Source organism: Enhydra lutris, unplaced genomic scaffold, assembly GCF_002288905.1.
Source record: "Enhydra lutris kenyoni isolate GAN:26980312 unplaced genomic scaffold, ASM228890v2 scaffoldscaffold57, whole genome shotgun sequence".
In the NCBI taxonomy this organism is placed as follows: Eukaryota; Metazoa; Chordata; class Mammalia; order Carnivora; family Mustelidae; genus Enhydra; species Enhydra lutris.
In genome coordinates, this window is record NW_019154141.1 from 4,344,542 (window position 1) to 4,364,239 (window position 19,698).

At 42.0% G+C, this 19,698-nt stretch overlaps 1 protein-coding gene across 5 annotated transcripts in view; it reads right to left on the reverse strand.

The window, feature by feature from the left end:
• The window catches only part of LOC111158041 (mitogen-activated protein kinase kinase 6), a 117,920-nt gene that overhangs the window by 28,812 nt on the left and 69,410 nt on the right, over nucleotides 1-19,698 (reverse strand). For 3 of the 5 annotated variants that reach the window (XM_022519836.1, XM_022519838.1, XM_022519837.1), the window contains exons 2-7: nucleotides 13,806-13,872; nucleotides 4,855-4,903; nucleotides 4,157-4,270; nucleotides 2,554-2,673; nucleotides 1,388-1,504; nucleotides 659-710 (exon numbers count right to left, since the gene is read on the reverse strand). In XM_022519836.1, the coding sequence (XP_022375544.1) occupies nucleotides 659-710; nucleotides 1,388-1,504; nucleotides 2,554-2,673; nucleotides 4,157-4,270; nucleotides 4,855-4,903; nucleotides 13,806-13,872 (519 nt within the window). Of the gene's footprint in view, nucleotides 1-658; nucleotides 711-1,387; nucleotides 1,505-2,553; nucleotides 2,674-4,156; nucleotides 4,271-4,854; nucleotides 4,904-13,805; nucleotides 13,873-15,837; nucleotides 15,925-16,614; nucleotides 16,670-19,698 lie in introns of those variants that run through there. The other 2 variants (XM_022519840.1, XM_022519839.1) reach the window with 2 other exon arrangements.

Sequence of the window (19,698 nt, forward strand, 5' to 3'; positions counted from 1 at the left end):
ATGGATGGATGGATGGATGGATGGATGGATGGATGGATGGACGGACAGATGGATGGATGTTAAGATGGAAGAATGGATATATGGGTGGATGATGGATGGATGGATGGATGGATGGACAGACGGAAAGATGAGAGGTCAATAGGAAGGAAAACAGAGGAGGTAAAGGAAGAAGAGATAAATCTATCAATTTTTTTTTCATTTTATCCTGCCTCCTGCTGCCTGAAAAAGCAGTACTTTAATACCAGAACTTTTCATACTTTAAGGCATACAAAAATTACCTGGGGATCTTTTTAAAGATGGAGATTCTGGTGGTCTGGGGACCCATGAATCTGCTTTTCTAAGAAGCTCCTAGGCCACAGTCAATACAACAGGCATTTTTATCCCATTCTCTAAAATTCTCAGTGGGGTAATCCCAGAGCTGTGCTTGGCAACACATGTTTTATATTCAATTTAGGTGTAATAAAAAGACCAGGGCTTCTTGTGTCCTCAGACAAGAGAAAAGCAGCTACTTATATGATCTGCTATTCCTCTGGGAAGGAAAACCCTCCAGTTCTATGGCCTGACTCATTTCCACTTCCACCCATGGGGGAAGAAAAGTCTGAGTAAAAGAAATGGATGTTATAAAAGGAAGAGCCAAAGGAACTCCATGCACGCTTACCTCGATGAATGACAGACAGCTTACTGTGTAAGTGTTCTAACGCTTTTACAATCTGCAGGTAAAACACAAGATAGATTTTTCTCCATCACTGGAAAGAAACTGAATGTTAAGTATACTCAGGATTATTATCCCTCGCTTAACATCACCAGGTAAGGTATTTTCTCCAACAGCGGAGGCCCTATCCAGGAAAATACACAGGAAGCTACACTCCTTGACCTCCACCCACCAGAGAGGACCGGATCTCACAGTAGAAAGGGTGTCCCACTCATCTAGCTGGTGTTTCTTTTGGCCTCCAGCACTTTTTTTCTCTCCACCCTCATGAGTCTCAACAACCATTAAGAGGGCAATCTTTCTTTCCATTTCCTTTTCTTCTGCTTCTTTCTATGCCTTATTAGCCTTAAGAAAACATTTAAAAATCTACAAATGAAAATCAGAGGAAACTAAGATTAGAATGTAGACACCAGGAATGGGGTCATAGCAAAGGGGGGCACTGCTTACAGGTATTTTAACAGAGAGTTTACCAGACCAAGTCAGTGGTAGAATATTCTACACAGAACCCAGAAAGAAAAGCACTCATTTATTTGTCCACAGAGGCACTTCTGCATCCAACAGACATGTGCTGGAGGGCAGCTCTAGTCCTGCTAGTGTATGCTCACAGTAGGGAATGAGAGATACATCAGGTCTAGACTTCTCACATGCTCCTTGTAGTAGGGTCCATGATGTACTCACAGAAACTGCTATTTTCCCTAAGATGTCCTCTGGAATTGTTTGACCTTTATCAATCACTTGTTTGTAGAATTTATCTAGCGACGTATCCATGAGCTCCATGCAGATCCAAACATCACCCTGGAGATGAATTGGTTCAGAGATTGTTAGAGAGGGACAGAAAAGGAAAAGAAGGGGAAGCAGTTAATACCTGTCACAAAGAACTGTTCTCGTACTCAAGTTTTTGGAGGAAATGTACAATTTCCCTTCAAGGTCTCAAAGGAATTTACAGACAAGCAAGTTCGTTTCCCAAGAGCCAACTAGCAGATAGCCAAGAAGAACCTGCATGGGATCCCCTACTCCTTGATAAAGAAAGGGTCTAAACACTGAGGGTTACTCCAGCTATGGAATGAAGTAACCTTTACTAGAATAAAAGGCACGGTAGAGGGAATACGGTTAATGATATAATAGAATTGTATGGTGAAGGCAGTTGCTACACTTGCGGTGACCACCCATAATGCAAAGAGAAGTTGAATCCCTACGTTGTACAACCTGCAACTAATGGGACATTGTGTGTCAACTCAAATTTTTTAAAAACATTATAAATAAATACATCAGTACCAATAGTCAGAAGCAACAGATTCCCAGAAAGCTGGGACTTGATGGTTCCTGTCTTCTAGGGATTAGGTCTACAGGCCTACTCCATGTTTGACCTCCCACCTGGGACACTGGCAATAGTTCATCCAATAGCTGTTTGAAGCATCATAATCCATATCATGGGAAAGGGAAAGCAGGGGTAAAGCAAAGAGATCCTTGTAAGCCTCTGGGGGTACATAAACAGGTAAACAAAGCTTATCATTTGGCCACCAGACCATAATATTTCAGATTTTAAGTAATCTACCTAAATTAGCCTACAGACAATTGATAGAGCGAACCACAACAAAATAAACCAAAACAAAATGGAGAAAGGGAGCCTCAGTGTCTTCAAAAGGGCTCCCCACACTTGGAAAGGTTGTCATTTCAAGCCAACTTTGCATCAAGGCATGTCATGACCGCCCGAGCAGGAATCTCTCTAGAGAAGACACGTCCAATGAGAAAGAGTGCCAGGAGGGTGCATTGCCTTTGAGGGATTAGAGAAACTCCTTTTTAAGTGTCTGTTCTCCTCAGATGTTGAACTGAGGATCACCTACCTCCCGGAAGAGTGCGCCATAAAAGGTGACTGTAAAAGGACAGTCCACTGTCCTCATGGAAATATCCAGATCCATCAGTAGCCTCTTCTGCTCCTGGCTGTTTACTGTGGCCCGGATCCGCTGAATGGGAATGCAAGGAAAGACGGATGGTTACTGCCCTGAGGATGAGTCAGCAAATAAGGCAGGGATCTTGAGGAGTCCCGTCCCAAAAATACCACAAAACTCATAGCACAAGTTCTAGCAATGACCTTCCAAGTATTTACCCTAGTGATTAGCTATTTGTACCAAATGAGAAATAAGGAAGACTTTCAGTAGATTTCCTGAAAAATCCCCAGCAAGAAGCCAACTGATACTATATTTCAGAAGATGGGCAAATGTTGGCAAGCATATTTCCTTCCAAGTCACAAAAACAACCTGCTCTATTGTGTTGTGGCCGTTTGGTAGAGACCAGAGTATTCGTAACTTTGTGGCTGACTCGGGATCCCACAAAAAAAACTAAAAGCCCCTCTTTGGGAAGAAATAAGAATATTTGGACTAAGTAGCAACTAAAGAAGAATGGACAGAGCTCTCCGAAATGGATGGAATCAAGCAGAAATGGAGAGACTGTTTGTTCCTATCCCAGGGATTCCGAGAGGAAAGACACCTGTCACGCCAACAAATGTAGTCTTAAAGAAAGACGATTTTGTCATTAAATAACAGTAAAAATATAATATAATTAAATAAATATATAATAACAAATAAACAAAATATCATACTAAAAATACTACATACAGGCTTTTATATTTTTGGCCTAATTAGCAAAAAGTCTGCAGAAGAACACATTGCAAAATCTACAAGGCAAGGGAAATATATCTCCATTCTCCAAAAACAAAGGGGTCCAAGTCATCTGACATCCGCGTCCCTAACAATGGGCCAAATCCATGAACACATGTACAGAAGGTAGGTCCCCAAAGTCCCTTGAGCACGTACTCAAGAAATATGCAATGATTCCCAATTTCTTTTTCCAGCTCAAAAACAATGCCATCACTCAAGATGCCTTTACCCTCCCTTTTCCCACAAATGGACAAAATTTTCTCCCTCAATTCTCATTTCCTGATTTTTGGGGACCATTCTTTAAAAGCAACAGAATATTAGAATGAAAGAAACATTTGAGACATAATAACCAAATGCAGTATGTGAACTTTTATTTGGATTTTGACTTCAACAACCAACCAGCAAAAAAAAAAAAAAAAAAAAAAAAGTGATAATCAAGGTGATTTATTTTGGAGCCAGTATTCCTTGACATTAAAGAAGTACTGATAATTCTTTTAAGTGTGATGACATGGTGGTTCCATAAAAAGTTAAAAGGAGGGGGTTGGATTTATCAGTTAAAAAAACAAAACAAAACAAAACAAAACAAAACAAAAAAACGACCAGTAAATGCAACTCATACCAAGGAAGGATTTTCCAGACATTTGGAGGGAAATATTATTCCCTACAGATAACCTTCTTTGTTTGACTCCATTGCTGATTGTTTTGCTTCTACGAAAAGAACTGATTTGCGGTTGAGATGGATGAATGTATATACCACAGACAGAAAGTGTTTGGGGACTGTCAACTCTACCTTCACCGCCATGATCTGCCCGCTGGGCACATGTCGCATCTTCTCCACCACCCCGTACGCACCCCGCCCCAGCTCCATTATGGGCTCCAGGTCATCTGCCTTCACCTCAAAGTTCTGCAAGAGAGAAAATAATAATACAAGAGTAAAGAAAAAATTTAAGGACATAGACTACCTTGTCCCCTCTCTGGCTTCCCCCAACATTCTAAGGGTTATTTCTGGTCCAGAAGCTTCTGATCTAGAAGCTTTATCCAAGGAGCCCCTGCCAGCAGGAAGCACCAGGAGATGTTCAGACTGGCGGAGTATGCCACCTGCTCATCACAGGCAGTGCAGACATCCAGCTCCAACTCGGCTCTAAACTCACTTTGCGTGATCTACACTGTGGCTCCTTAGCCCCTTCCTCACACATTTAATCCATTTGCTGACTGATGGCAATTAGATCTACCCTTGGACTTTAAGGAATGCACCCCAAAGCGAGTCAACCACTCCTCTCAAATACCTTCCATCAGGGCAACACTAGCCTGATTTCAATAAGGCATCCAAAACAGCCAGAGTGCCACCCACCACTTCTGCTAAACTCAAACTTTGTGACCCATCCCCTGACGGCATGCTACGGAAAATAAATTTTCCAATGGCCAGTCAGAAAGCATACCTAGGAACTGGTCAAGATATTAACTGGCAACGTGATATTTTTTTCTTACCTGATTTCCAATAGAAATGCAAGCTTTAGAGTCCAAGTCTCGAGGTGGCCTAAGAAAGAAAAGGGGGGAAAAGAAAAAACATGACGTATTTAGTCAACTATGCCTTCCCAAATCATATATGACTAAAGAGAGTTTTCCTTAGGGTTAAGTTGGAAGTTCATCAGTAAAAGTGTTAATAATGCAGGATTTGGAATAAAATATATTTGGGTTTAAATGACTTAATCTCCGGGGTGCCTGGGTGGCTCAGTTTGTTGAGCATCTGGCTCTTGATTTTGGCTCTGGTCATGATCTCGAGGTTGTAGGATCCAGCCCCAAGGTGGGCTCTGTGTTCAGCGGGGAACCTGCTTAAGATTCTCTCCTTTTCCCTCTGTCTGTTCCTACCCAACTCCACCCTGTGCTTGCTCTCATGCTGTGTCTCTAAAATAAATAAATCTTCAAAAAAAAAAAAAACAAAATGAATAAATGACTTAATCTCTTTGAGCTTCTTTTTCTTCTTTAACATGAGGATATTAGTATATCCTGAGATAGTCCAAGTAAAATGGGCTTAGCACAATGGCTGGCATGCAGGAAATAACCAATAAATATGAGCTAGGTGTAAAGAATTATGTAAATAATTATACTATTCTAGTAAGCCCCAAACTTTTTTCTTTCATTGGCACCAATGTACCCAATTATTCCACCACATTTTCCCATAATTATTTAAAAAAACCTAATAATTAGCATATGGTTATGTTAACTCACAAAATTCATAAACCATAATAATTCCAAATCTCTCTAGTCCCCATGTTCATAGACGGAAAAAGGCCCAGAGTGGTGATGGGACTTCCCAAGATCACAATTAACCCCGATCTCCTGATTTTCAGGTCAGAATACTTCCTGCTATCAGACTAAGACAGTTGTGACATTTCTTCCATACACAGGACACACACTATCCGGGGGCCATCTCAGCAGCTGGAGGTTGGCTGATCTTGTGTCTCCATAGAGAAACCATAGAGTCCCCTCATCTGCATTTATTTCTACTACTTCAATACCACCTGGGTGGATACCAACCCACCCAAGAGAAAGATGTTTGGTCTGGCCATGCAACCAACCAAGAGCTTCAAGAAGCATTTTCTCAAAATAAAGGCACCAAAAGTATCACCACAAAAAAAAAAAAAAAAAAAAAAGAATCCCAGGAATGCCAGAATCAAAGGTGACCAAAGAGACCCAGGTCTCCCTAAGAGGACATTCCATGCAGAACTGTCTCTAGAAACATCCAAAGGAAAATAGAACGAAGGCAAGAAGATAGGAAGGGAGAAAAGAATCCCAGCCCTTGGCAATTTCCCCAGGCCTACTGTGTTATAATTCTGCCCCTTCTGCTAAAACTAACTAAATAAAGCAATAAGGAAAAAATGGGCATATAAACACAAACATATATTTAAGGTTTTAATGGCAAGCCTTCCCATACCTCAAGATCCCTTTAAAAAGCACAGAATACCTAAAATAAAGTTTTTCTAGACTAACTTAAAACCAGGAACTGGCAGGGATAGATACAGAAGAAAATACACACGCACACCCCAGTACACTCCAGTGATGTTTTTATATGTCTTGTGTGTATGAGTGAGAAGGGGATTTTTCTTCAGAAATACTTTCCAGAAGATTACATTTCTAAAAATCTGATTTCTCATTCTTAAAATTTCCAGAACGATTTTTCCTTCATCATCGATGATTTGTACTAACTGCAATGGAACTTTGAATGAAAGACAACTATTACTTGAAATGTGTGACTCTTATAAATAAAAAAAAAATCTCTTGCAGTTGTTCCGTACTCTTCCTTTGAAAAAGGAGGAAGCAACAGGAAAGTCACTAGTTTTGGGGGGCTACCTCCATTTTCTTGCCATCCAAGGAGGGCATTGGGTAAGACTGTTTCCAGGTCTGGTACTCCAGTACTCAGACATGGCTTTGCAAATTACAGCCTGTGGCCCAGCTAAGAATGACTGTTTTCAAGTTTAAAAAGTTGTAGGAAAATAAACTATGAGGACCATCCGACAGGGGCCACTGGGCTCCAGGTAAACCTGAAATATTTACTAGCTGGCCTTTGTAAAAAAAGTTTGCTGAACTCCAACGTTGTACTAACCTTGCAGTATATGCCTCTACCTAATAGGAGGGGGGTCATGCCATTTTCCAGAAAGAGAAAAATGGAACCCAGAAAAGCCCAGAATTTGCTAAAGCCATCCAGCTCAACAGAGCTGAAAATAAAACTCATGCCACTTGAATCTCAGTCTTGACCTAAAGTGAAAGGAATAGAGGCTGAACTGAATGCAAAGCTTTACCTATATCTCATTTAATTCTTTAAACACACACACTCTCTCTCTCTCTCTGAGTATCATTACTCCCATGGTCCAGATGAGAAACCGTATGGCCCAGAGTTTAACTACCTTGCTCCCAAGTGGTAAGGCCATGATTCAGTCCAAGTCTGATTGAATCTAAGGAACCTACTCCCAACACCCAGGCCCCCTCAAATGAAAACGATCAACGCACCCAAGCCTGAGGCCCTTGGGCTCATCAGTTCTGCCAAAAGCATCAAATGATGGGGCCAAGGCTGACAGCTTATATTAGATTTGCAGACACTGTGTTCTGTCCAGGGCTGGGCATATTAGTTTGCCTGGAACACTGGGTCTCTGCAGGAGGTTAAATTGTGGGTATAAGTTCTCTGTTGCTTATTCAATATTTTAGTCCTCTGGGGAAAGAAACAGGCTTATTATGAAATCCCTTCCCTGGAAGGTCAAAGGTGCTCCAAAAGTCACCTAGTATTAGATTTTTATTTTTGTTTTTGTTTTTGTTTGTCTGTTTTTGAGAGAGAGAGAGAGAGAGAGGCCGCACAAGTGGGGAAAGGAGGCAGAGGGAGAGAGAAGCTGAAGCAGGCTCCTCACAGAGCAGACCCTGAGATCATGACCTAAGCCAGTGCCCCTAGTATTAGCTTTTTTTTTTCCATTTTATTTTATTTTATTTTATTTTATTTCTTTTCAGTGTTCCAGCATTCATTGTTTATGAACCACACCCAGTGCTCCATGCATATTATTTGCTTTTATATGAATGAGTTTTAGCTTATTATAATAATTATTTATTTGTAATTCTAAGTAATAAGTAATCAGTTTACTGGTTATTATGACAACCATTGTTCATCTATTTGATAATATTTATTAAGCACCTACTTGGGCCAGAGACTGTGCCAGACCCTTTGTATGAAGAATCTTCTTTAACTTACACAACTCTACTTTAACAGGAAGAGTTCACAAAGAAAAAGACTAAATAACTTAAAGTCATTCGAAGACCTGGCAAAATTAGAACCCAGAGCCTCACAATTATATCATCTCCACTGCTTAAGTGATGTTTTACTAGCCACAGCCAGTAAACTAGCCTCTTGTTTTACCAGCCACAGACGGTTTGATCACACCCTCGACCCGTCTGATGTGTGGTTCAGAGCATATCCCTGAAAGTCGGAGAGCCCTGACTTCGTATGCCAGCTCTTCCACTATATAATAGGCATCATGAATAATTATTAAGTGGATTCGTAATAATAACAGCAACAACACTTGGAGCAACCTTCCTGGAGAAGGTACAATGGGACAGGCACTGGGCCAGACACTTAATACAGATGATGACGCCTACTCTTCCCAGCAACCACATCATTATTTATTCCCATTTTTCAGAAGGGAAAACTACAACTTAGTAGGGTTAGGGAATTTGCCTAAGGAATTCAACTAGTGAAGTTTAGATCCCAAATGCGAACCTAGGCATTGTAGCTGGAGCCTGAACTCTTACCCACGAGGTGCTGTTTGACTGCTCTGAGCACCTGACCTTGTACAGGTTCATTCTCTCATTTATCAAGTAAGAGTAACAGTAACTGCCTCCCGAGCTTCTTGGGAGGGTTAACTAGAATAATATTCACGAGCATGGAATCAGTTCAGAATTAGCTGCTGCCAATCAAGTATGGGGACAGTTCAGAAACCTGAGCCAAGACACACTGGCATCAGTTACTCAGAGAAAGAGCTCCAGCAGAGGGACCACACACAGAACCAGGAAGAACGGCGCTCTGTCCCAGGATATTTATTTTTGTGTCGTACAGTAGAAGAAGGCAGGGTATAAATGGTATGAGTCACCAAGCTAACCCCCAAAAATTGCCAAGAAAAACACAAAATGTGGAAGCTACTTCTTTAGGTCTACGAATATAAGCATCGGTATTAAAATACTACTACGGCTAATAAGGCTCCCCGTGAGCTAAAGTAGTCTGCTCTACAACGATAAAGTGATGCCCTTGGCTTTACACAGTGAAAAAGAAAATACAATTTAAAGTTTATTCTGCCACATGAAGGAAAGACAGCAGAGAAAATAGGTTTATCATTGCGTACGTTTTTACTCATTTGTTTATCTGAAGGTAGGATTTATGGTGGCTTTCATAAAATTCATAAAATAGAGAAAATATAAATTAGAAGGAAATGAGGGCTAAAAATTTAAAAGGAAGAAATGTAAGACAAGTGGGAGGGGGACATGAGAATGTACCCCAAAATCAGGGCATTCGGGGGGGCCATCAGTTGAACATCCAACTCTGGATTTCGGCTCAGGTCTTGAGCTCAGGGACGTGAAATCGAGCCCGAAGCAGGGCTCTGCGCCCAATGCGGAGTCTGCTTAAGCTTCTCTCTCCTTCACTCTCTGCTCACCCCCACCCGCACATGCACTCTCTAAATTAATACCTACGTACATAAAATGTTTTAAAATATCAATAATATTAATAAACCTCCACCAAGACTGACACAGATTATAAGAGAAGGCACAGATTACCAGTCTCAGGAAAAAAAGGATATCACAACATGTCCTGTAGCCATTCGAAGAATAATCAGGAAATACTATAAACAACGTTACTCTTATAAATTCAACAACTTAGAAGGAATGGACCAATTCCTTGTAAACCAGAAACTACCCAAGCTTGAAAAAATAGGTTATCTGAATTAATTCTGTATTGTAAAAGTCCCAGAAAAAAATAAGAAATATATCGGCTCATTTTGTTTCACTGGAGAATTTTAGCAAACATTTTTTAAAAGAATTAATAATGATTTTATGTGCTTACCAGAAAACAAAAACAAAAACAAAAACAAAAAAACAAAACAAAACCAAAAAAAAGAAGAAGAAACTCTTACCAATTTATTTTATGAGGCCAATATTACCTTAATGTCAAACCCAGAAAATAACAGCATACACAAAAAAAAAAAAGAAGAAGAAGAAAAAAGAACCCAAAACAACCCACTACAGACCAACATATCTCATGAACATAGACATAAAAATCCTCAACAAAACTTCAACAGATTGAATCCAACAATGTATTTAAAAAAATGTACCACAACCAAGTGGAATTTATTTGGGGTATGCAAAGTGAGTTTAATATTCAAAAATCAATCACAGTGTAATCCATATCAACAGTACAAAGAAGAAAAACCTACGATCCTGTCAAGTGATGCACAAAAAAGCACTTAACAAAATTTGACACGCATTAACAATAAAAACGCTCAGTACCCCACAACTAGAGAGGAACTTTTCCAAGCCTCAGTCTACAAAAACCTAACATCATGCTTAATGGTAGAAGATTGAACTCTTTCCCTCTAACAACAAAGTGAGGTTGCTTGCTCTCACCAATCTTATCTGATATGGAACTGGACATTCCTACCACTGAAATAAAGCAAAAAAATAATGAAAGTTTTTAAAAATGCAGTTTAAAATACAGGAATACAGAAAAAATACAGTAAGAAAGAAAGCTGTCTCAATTTGCAGGTAGCATGATTGTCTACATAGAAAGCTCTATAAAGACTTTACAAACACACACACACACACACAGAATCTACAAAAATGCCCCTAAAACCACTAAGTGAATTCAGTATGGTCATAGGATACAAGAACGATACAGAAAAATCTACTGCATTTCTATATACTGATCCTTAACAGGTAGAAACCAAAATTTAAAATAGAGTACCATTTACAGTTGCTCCCTACAAAATTAAATACTTAGGTATAAATTTTAACAAACCCTACTGTAGAGAGCCTATATGATAAAAACTGTAAAATACTGATGAAAGACATCAAAGAAAATCTAGAAATCTACCAGGTTCATGGATTAGGAGACTCGGTGTAGTTAAGACATCAGTTCTCCCCAAACTGATCTAAGGTTACACATAATTCCTACCAAAACCTCAGCAAGTTCACTTGTAGACGTAAACAAGCCGATTCTAAAACTAATATGGGAAGGGGAAAAGCCTAAATTAGCCAAAAATTATTTTGAAAAACAGGAACAAAGTATGAAGCAATGGGTTCTTAAAACTGTCACCAAAACCATGACCCATCAGAGGAAAAATTGCTAGATGGGATTTCATCAAAATAAAAGGATGAAGAGACAAATTATAGACTGGGAGAATATGTTTTTAAATCACATATCTGACAAACTCCTTGTGTCTAGAATATAGAAAGAGCTCTCAAAACTCAACATTAAAAAAGTAATCTAATTAGGAAGTAGGCAAAGATGTACACAGACATTTCACCATCAAAGATATATGGATGGAAAATAAACACCTAAAAATATTCATCAGCATCATGAGCCATTACACAAATAAGAATGAGAACTGTAATGATAGAGTATTATATATCTATCAGAATGGCTAATGGGGCACCTGGGTGGCTCAGTCAGTTAAGTGTCTGACTCTTAATTTCAGCTCAGCTTATGATCTCGGGGTTGTGAGATCAAGCCCTGCACTGGGCTCCAAGTCGGGTGTGGAGTCTGCTTAAGATTCTCCCACTCCCTCTTCTTCTGCCCCTCCCCCCAACTTGCACTTTCTCCCCCTCACACACAAATAAATAAGTAAGTTTTTAAAAAATAGGATGACTGAAAAGGAAAATAGTGTTAATATTGGCAGGGCTGCAGAGAAACTGGATCTTTCTCAAATTGCCAGTAAGAATGTAAAATGGTACAACCACTCTGGAAAATATCTTGGAAGTTATTTCAAAAGTGAATTTACTGAATAACCCAGCAATTGCATTACTGGACATATGTCCCAGGAAAATGAAGACTTAATTTCACTCAGGAACTTGCTTTCGTCAAAACAGCCCCAAACTGAAACTACCCGTATCTCCTTCAAAGGCTAAAGGGGTTCCACAAACTGTGGTGTAGCCACACCATGGAATGGATTCAGCAATAACAAGGAAAGAACTACTGATACATGCAACAGCTTGAATGAACTCAAGGAAACGATTCTGCATGGAAAAGCCAGAGTCTCCAATTGGAGGTGAATGGTTCGGTTGATGTAACAACCATGAGACAACACGATGGAAATGGGGAACAGGGGAGTGGTTACCAGAGATTAGGGCTGGGGGTTAGAGGTGGGTATGACTGTAAGAGAATAACATCAGAGAATCTTGTGGTATTGATACTATTGAGTATCTTGATTATGGTAGTGGTTCCCTAAGGCTACACATGTGACAAAATTGCATATAGCTACACACACACGCACACACACACACACACACACGGGTACTTAGAAGAGTAATGGTTTGTACCAATGCCACTCTGTTTTGATATCGGGCTGTAGCTGTGTTAAGATGTGAACATGGAGGGGAGGACACAACCTAGGGGAAGGGTACATGAGACTTCCCTACGCATTTCTTTGTCGTCTCCCGTGAATCTACAATAATTTCAAGTTGAAAAGTTTTAAAAGTATATCACAGAGAGACCTATACAGATAGTACAGGGAAGTAATGTGTTTGACTCTAAACTCTTGAGAAACCAATCGAGAGGAGATGTTATGAATTACACAGGTCATAGGTCCAACAAAAACAAAACACAAACAACAACAAAAAAACATCAAAAACAGCAATCTCGATAACAGATATGGAAAGAACCTCCTGCTACAGCCTCAGGAAAGGACCCCTCTAAGGTGAGCTTGGCCCTCAAGCTACAGAGCAGAACCTGGAGGAGTGTACTTTCGCTCTGTATTTAGAGGTTCTTGAGTGGGACGTTTGTTCATACCACTGCAGGGTAAGGCTAACGGCCTCAACAAAGTCTTACAGTAGACGTGATCATCTTTACTAGCACATTCCATCACTAGAAGGTGCACTTTCTGATAGGACAGATCGTGTTTAAGGTCAGAAACCTTCAGAAAGGGAGGCACTTTCGTAGAGCTGACCAACAGCCTTGAAAACTCAAGCTTCCATGGGGATGGCCTTTCCCTATGCTTGTGCTGCCTCTGTAGAACTTCGTGTGGTGACTTTTTTTTCCTTGCCAATTCCCATTCCTCCCAAGCAGATGCTTTGTAAGGTGGTCATACCCCCAACTGGACAGGAGGCACTCTCACCACCCCACAGAGAGTAAAAGAAATAAGAGGGAGGCTAAGGGAGATGGTATCCTGCTTCACCAGGACCTGAGCACACTTAGGGATTTGGGCCAAAGTTCTAAAAAAGGTTCCTTTACCTCATTTTGCTTTCTATTTATATGCAACAGAATTGAGGTGTTGGGAAACTGAGTCCTTACCAAATACCAGCATTCCATCTCTACTCCAGTTTTATAGTAGTGGTACTCCCAGGGATTTGCTGATTTGCTCAAGTCTATACAGAAAAGGCAAAAAATCCAGGTCCAGGGACCTCTCTGAACACCATAGGACCCCATCTGCCAAACACATTTGTGACACTCAATTTTCTGCCAACCAGTAATGTAAGAGGCTGAGTTCGAAGCTACTCATTCAATACAGATGGACTGACCTGATTATTTGAGGTCTCAGAACAGCAAGCACATGGCTCCCCCCTCCAAAGGGCTCTTCTTTCTAACAGTGATTCCCATAGTCAAGGCTTGCTCATCAGTCCAAAAATGAACCCCCCTTCCCTGGAAATCTGTAAAGGGAAGTGTTTGGATTAAGACGACGATCTTGCCAACTTACGTGGAACTGGGCTGAGGTTGTTCAAATGCTTCTTTTGGAATTTTAAGGCCAGGGTTTCGCTTCCTGCCTATGGGGAGAGACACAAGGATAATGTCAAAATCACAGCGTAAGAGTGGGAACAGAGATACTGCAGCCGAAGCAAGGGGCTAGCCTGGGAATGTGCAGCTCTCATCTCCTCATGCGGAAAACCACGTCCCACCCAGGAGGTCTGTGAGTGCCGAGCACCCAAGCACCAGGCAGAGCACACCTTCCCCAAATGCAGACCATGCTCATGAATAAGGTTCTCGGTCACTTAAGGATGAAAATACCAGTATCAGAACGCTAACCCTCTTTACCCAGGAGAGCTGCCCTTTCCTCCCGGCTGAGAGGTGGTCATTCCAACTTCTCTGTTCTTTCTTGTACATAAGAACAGAACCAGTAGATGATGTCAGCTATAGATTTTTTTCCCTTTTTAATGTCAGTCTGATATCATCACCCTTATCTCAGTATCTTACAATTCTCTCATTTGATCTGTAAACAACTGGTAGATTTAACTATGGAGGGAGAATAAACAACGCCTTCCCACTCTTCTGCCCGGACCGTATCTGTCAATGACTTGCCATAAGCAGAAACACCTAAAAGAGGGAGAGAGTAATATTTATTTACACTTTACCCTGTTTCAAAAAGGAATACGGTAACAGATGGGCTCGTGCAAGGAGGTGATCGCTTCTTCAGGGACCAGGTGGGAATGTAAGCCATGTGCTCATCCCTGGACTGAAACTACAGAGAGTTTGGCTCAAATAATTTTGTTGATGGATACAAAAGAACGGGCTGATGGGGCACCTGGGTGGCTCAGGTGGTTAAGCATCCAACTCTTGATTTTGGCTCAAGATCGTGTGATCGGGCTCAGCGCTGGGCGAGGAATCTGCTTAAGCTTCTCTCTCTTCCTCTCCTCTTGTGCCTCCTCCTCTCTGAGGAACAGACTGAGACATGCCAGCTCAGAAATCTGAGTAGCCTCTTAAGGACCCAAGATATTCCTCACTTAAGGAGATCCTGGGTGTCTTCATGCTTGGCAGGGGAAACCAAAGCAGAGCTGGCTAAGAACACTGACGGTTCGAACTTTTCTCCCTCCCTTCTTCTCTGCATCACTGGGGGTGCATTACAGCACTGACGCCAGCCCTGGGCAAGGCCCGGGAGAGAGATTCTCAACACACAAAAAGACTTAAGACATCAAAGACATCTTCTCCTTGCGGGAAGATGACATCCAAAGATGTCAGTGATGGCTCGACATCACAGAGCTAGCAATGACTGGGTCGGAATCAGAATCCAGGTCTCTAACACCCAGTCTGGAGCTCATTCCCCTATTCTACAATGGAAGTAGTTCAAGGATGACCAGAGAGAATGCGGGAAGGGGAGCATGTGATGATGAGCTTTTAAAAACCCAGCTTACGTCCGGCACTTCACTCACCAAGTGACCTCCAGAGTCACTTTTCACCCGACCCTCGATATCCTCGACTATAAAAATGGGGAAATGATACTCATGCCTGCCTCACTGGGCTGGAGAGGAGAGCCATGAGCTATCACATATGGAAGAGCACAGACATGTCTTACGTAGCTGTTAATTATAATCACTTAGAGAACGAATCTGTAGTCTCATTTAAAAAAAAAAAAGTCACTTAAGAAATTCATGAGCATAACTGGTCAGATTATCTCAGTCCAAGGTAATATGTAATTGACTCTTTTTTTCTACCCCTTCAAAATCCAGAATCAAGATCAATTCTGCCAAGCTGTATAAAGCCACGGAAAAATATGCTTGGCAGTAGCCAACACAGAGAAAGCCTTTCAGGTCCATCTCCATTGTCACAGGACTTCTCAGAGGTCTCCTCCTTTGGGCTCATCTATGTATTTTGTAAGATTCAAAACTCACTATTCACTTTCCTCCTCCTGGAGTTCAGATGGTCACTCAGAATATGTTACTAAGTTAGTCAGTTACACGATACATACTGCCTTGTCCAGACATATGGTGGATATAGAGAGAGCTGTGCTGCCTTACCCACAACAATGCTAAGGGCTGGGTCTGATGGTGAAAATCCCAATAGACGTGTGGCCCAATTCCAACAATTCCTCTCAATGGGCTTCAATCAAAGAGCTGGAGGATGCTATTTTAAACACCCTCATGAGAGATGCATGACAAATTCCATTTGTCCAGATGACTACATCTCTGTTCCAACACAGGTGACCGGTAATTCCAGTAATCCCAGCAGACACAACCCTGTCATCCTCTCTGTTAAAACAAAATAAAGGTAAAATATATTTTGCCTCTGAAAAAGGCTCCCCCGTTGTCACGTAAGCAAACCAAAAGCAAAAGTTACTCTGAAATTCCTACGCCTCTCTCTTCTTCGTTTCTAACTCAGCTCTTACAAGAGAGATGGCCAGAGAGATAGCTATTTGTGGGGAAAACTGCCTTTGAAAAAGAGAGCAATGAATTATTCTACCCTAGCACCTGACGATTAGCAACTCACGATTATAACACCACAAATCATTAAAACATCTCTGCAAAGAAAGAGTATGAAAGAGAGAGAGAGAGAGAGAGAGAGAAGCCCTTGGCACAGAGGCTAAAGGAATAAATGACCAAGACAAAAACAAAGTCCCCAAGATGTGAGAGAGAGGCTCCTGCTTCTCTTCTGACACCAACAAGAAAAATACTTGTAGGAGACACACAAAACCCGGTTGAACGACATCATCAGAATCCACGCTGCCTTCATTTTCGACAGCGCATCAAATCAAAAATCACAGACACACAGGCACCAAAATTCCATCATTCACTTACTTTCCCATCCCTGAAAGAGGAACCCAGTGAGAGGCCGGGAGTGACTCTGATGAGGTTTTCAAGGCGTCAGGCAGGGCTCACAGAACACCACCACACACCAGGCTTTCTTCCCTCAGCTCTGAAGACCACACTTCAGCAGAGAGAGGCAGCTTTGAAGAGACTCCGCCCTCCCAAGCATGGACTGCTGCAAACCTCTCGAGTTTATTGTTCCCAACAAACCGCAACTTCACAAAGAAAGAAGAGTGGGTCCGTTTGGACACCGAGGTGTGACATTCATCGTGAACCAGACTTGGAAGAAAATACATCTCTAAAGCAATTCTGGACAGTCCTGCCTTTTCCAGCCTTTCTATAAATGCCTCTTTCATTTCTAAAGAGAAAGTACAACAATACGTGGTCAGTTTCCAGCTGTGTTGATTTCGAAGCAATCTGTTCCCCCAACAAGGCTGCCAACATTTAACACCACGTTAAAAACAAAAACAAGGGGCACCTGGGTGGCTCAGTGGGTTAAACCTGTGCCTTTGGCTCAGGTCATGATCTCAGGGTCCTGGGATAGAGCCCCACATCGGGCTCTCTGCTCAGCAGGGAGCCTGCCCCCCCAACCCCTCCACCCCACCTACTGCTCTGCCTACTTGTGATCTCTCTCTCTCTGTAAAAACAAACAAACAAAAGTATCAGGGGAAGCGATGTAAATAATACAGCACCGTGCTCAAGTATGTGAATGGCCCTTTCCCCTGATAGTCTAAAGCAAATACAAAAAATGAATCAGAAAGCAGGCTCCGGGCTGGGTCCCTTGCTAGCAACAACCTTCTCGGAAGGACAGAACACCCGTGTCCTCCTACAGACCTCAACAAGCATGGCCCCCAGTTGGTGCCATCCGCACAGGGCAAGCCTCGTTGGCTTGAGCGAGCCCTTGCAGAGCTACATGACATCAGCCCCGTGCCACACCCTGGCTTGTTTTCTCTGAAAACGGAGCCTCACCACGCACATATATTTGCAAACTTCATCTTAAAACCAAAGCTGGGTCATGATAATCCTGGCCAGGAGCAAAAATGGCACCGGAAAACAAAAACCTTGCCAAGAGTTAATCAACATTTCCCAGGCCGCAGAAATGTTTGCTAGCTTCAACCATACTGAAAATGATGGGGTCCTCGAGACCTCTTGCTCAGTACCCACGCGGACAGCCTGGGCACAAAGAGCTTCTCTCATGTGTCTTATTACATAAAACAGAAGATGGTGCTCCGGAGCCAACCCAAACAGCAAGAGGATCCCCCAGGGTCCACAGAAGGTGGCATCGTGAGGATAGGCGGATGCCTACCTATTGGTCAGCTTGGCCCAGAGGTGGGGGGAGGGGGGCATGATGATGAGGGTTTATGAATATTGCCACAGCTTTACAAAGGCTGGCATGGCTTCCGGTGCCAAATTTATTTTCAAAATCTCTTTCCCAATGTAAACGGGATTTCCAGCCAAGTCCCTGGCAACCTGGAGGCCTTGGCTGCCCTCTCCTTCATACTCGCATCTAGGCTCAAGTCCCAGGGGCGGCCGGCACTGCAATGGGCAGGGGAGTGTTATTAAATGTTATTAAATTGTGATGATCAGATGCAAAGCAACGAACAGGGAGGGGCCGGGGGGAGGGAGTGCAGGAAGGAAGCCGGTTTGGCCACGCAAGGACTCAGATGCTCCTGTTCCCTCCAACCACTGGATCTCACCCACCACTGAGACTCCAGCCAGCATGCCAACGTTCTGCACAATCACATAAAATTTGGAGAAAGAAAGCTGACAAGCTCAGGTTAAAACGTGCAGTCATTTGGATTTCAAAGAGGGAGAGGTATTTCCTAGGACCTTGCCTTTTAAGTTTTGTGTTGCCTCTGCTTAGAAAGCTCTAGCCCTCTTGCAGACAGGAGCCCAGACTTCCATACCCAGCTCTTCTATCCCACGCCCCGCAGAACCCTCCCAGACCTTCCTGAACATTCCTTGTAGGTCACAGTCCACACCTCCAGCTTTCACATTTCAGCATCTCACACAGAATGTGAACTCAGTGCACTTTACGGAACCTCTGACATTTTAGTTTAAAATATCCACTCCGTCTCTGTTGATGGGGAGGCTTTCGCCTCTGGAAAGACAGTATGAATGTTCCTCAAGAACCTAAAAATAGAACTAGCCTACAATCCAGTAATTGCACTATTGGGTATTTACCTAAAGACTACAGAAACATCAATCTGAAAGGATATACGCACCCCTATGTTTATCACAGCCTTATTTACAATAGCCAAGTTATGGAAGCAGCCCGATTGTCCATGAATGGATCAATGGATAAAGAAGATGTGGCGTATATACACCAATGGATAAAGAAGACGTGGTGTATATACCCACATAATGGAATACAATTCACCCATATGAAAGAATGAAATCTTGCCATTTGTAACCACGTGGCTGGCGCTAGAGAGTATAATGCGAAGTGAAATAAGTCACAGATTTCCCTCATTTGTGGAATTTAAGAAAAAAAATAAAGAAAGGGGGAAAAGAGAGAGAGGTACAAACCAAGAAACGGGCCCTTCACTAAAAGAACAAACTGACGGTTACCACAAGGAAGGTGGGAGAAATCGGTGGTGGGGATGAAGGAGGGCACTCGTGATGAGTACTGGGTAATGTATAAAATTATCGAAACACGGCATTGTACACTTGAAACAACGTTAACACTGTATATCAGCTATACTGGAACTAAAATTCTAGAATTTAATAAATTTTAAAAAAACTAACCACTTAAAGCATTTTTTAAAATGTCCAATCTGTCTCAAATGGATCTCCACGACTATCCTCCATGTACATTCCTCATACCATGTCTCGTAATCCCACATTCCTTTACGGTTGCCTTTCTGTGGTTATTTCTGCACTGATGACTTGTTTAGCACCTATCTTCCCAATACACGTTCCATCACGGCATCGATTCTGCTCAGTGCCTGCACATCCTAAATGGTTGCTGACCGAATATTTGTTCTTCTCCCAACTGTTTTGAACATTAGTATTGAGCCCTTCAAGAAAGAAAGAAAGAAAGAAAGAAAGAAAGAAAGAAAGAAAGAAAGAAAG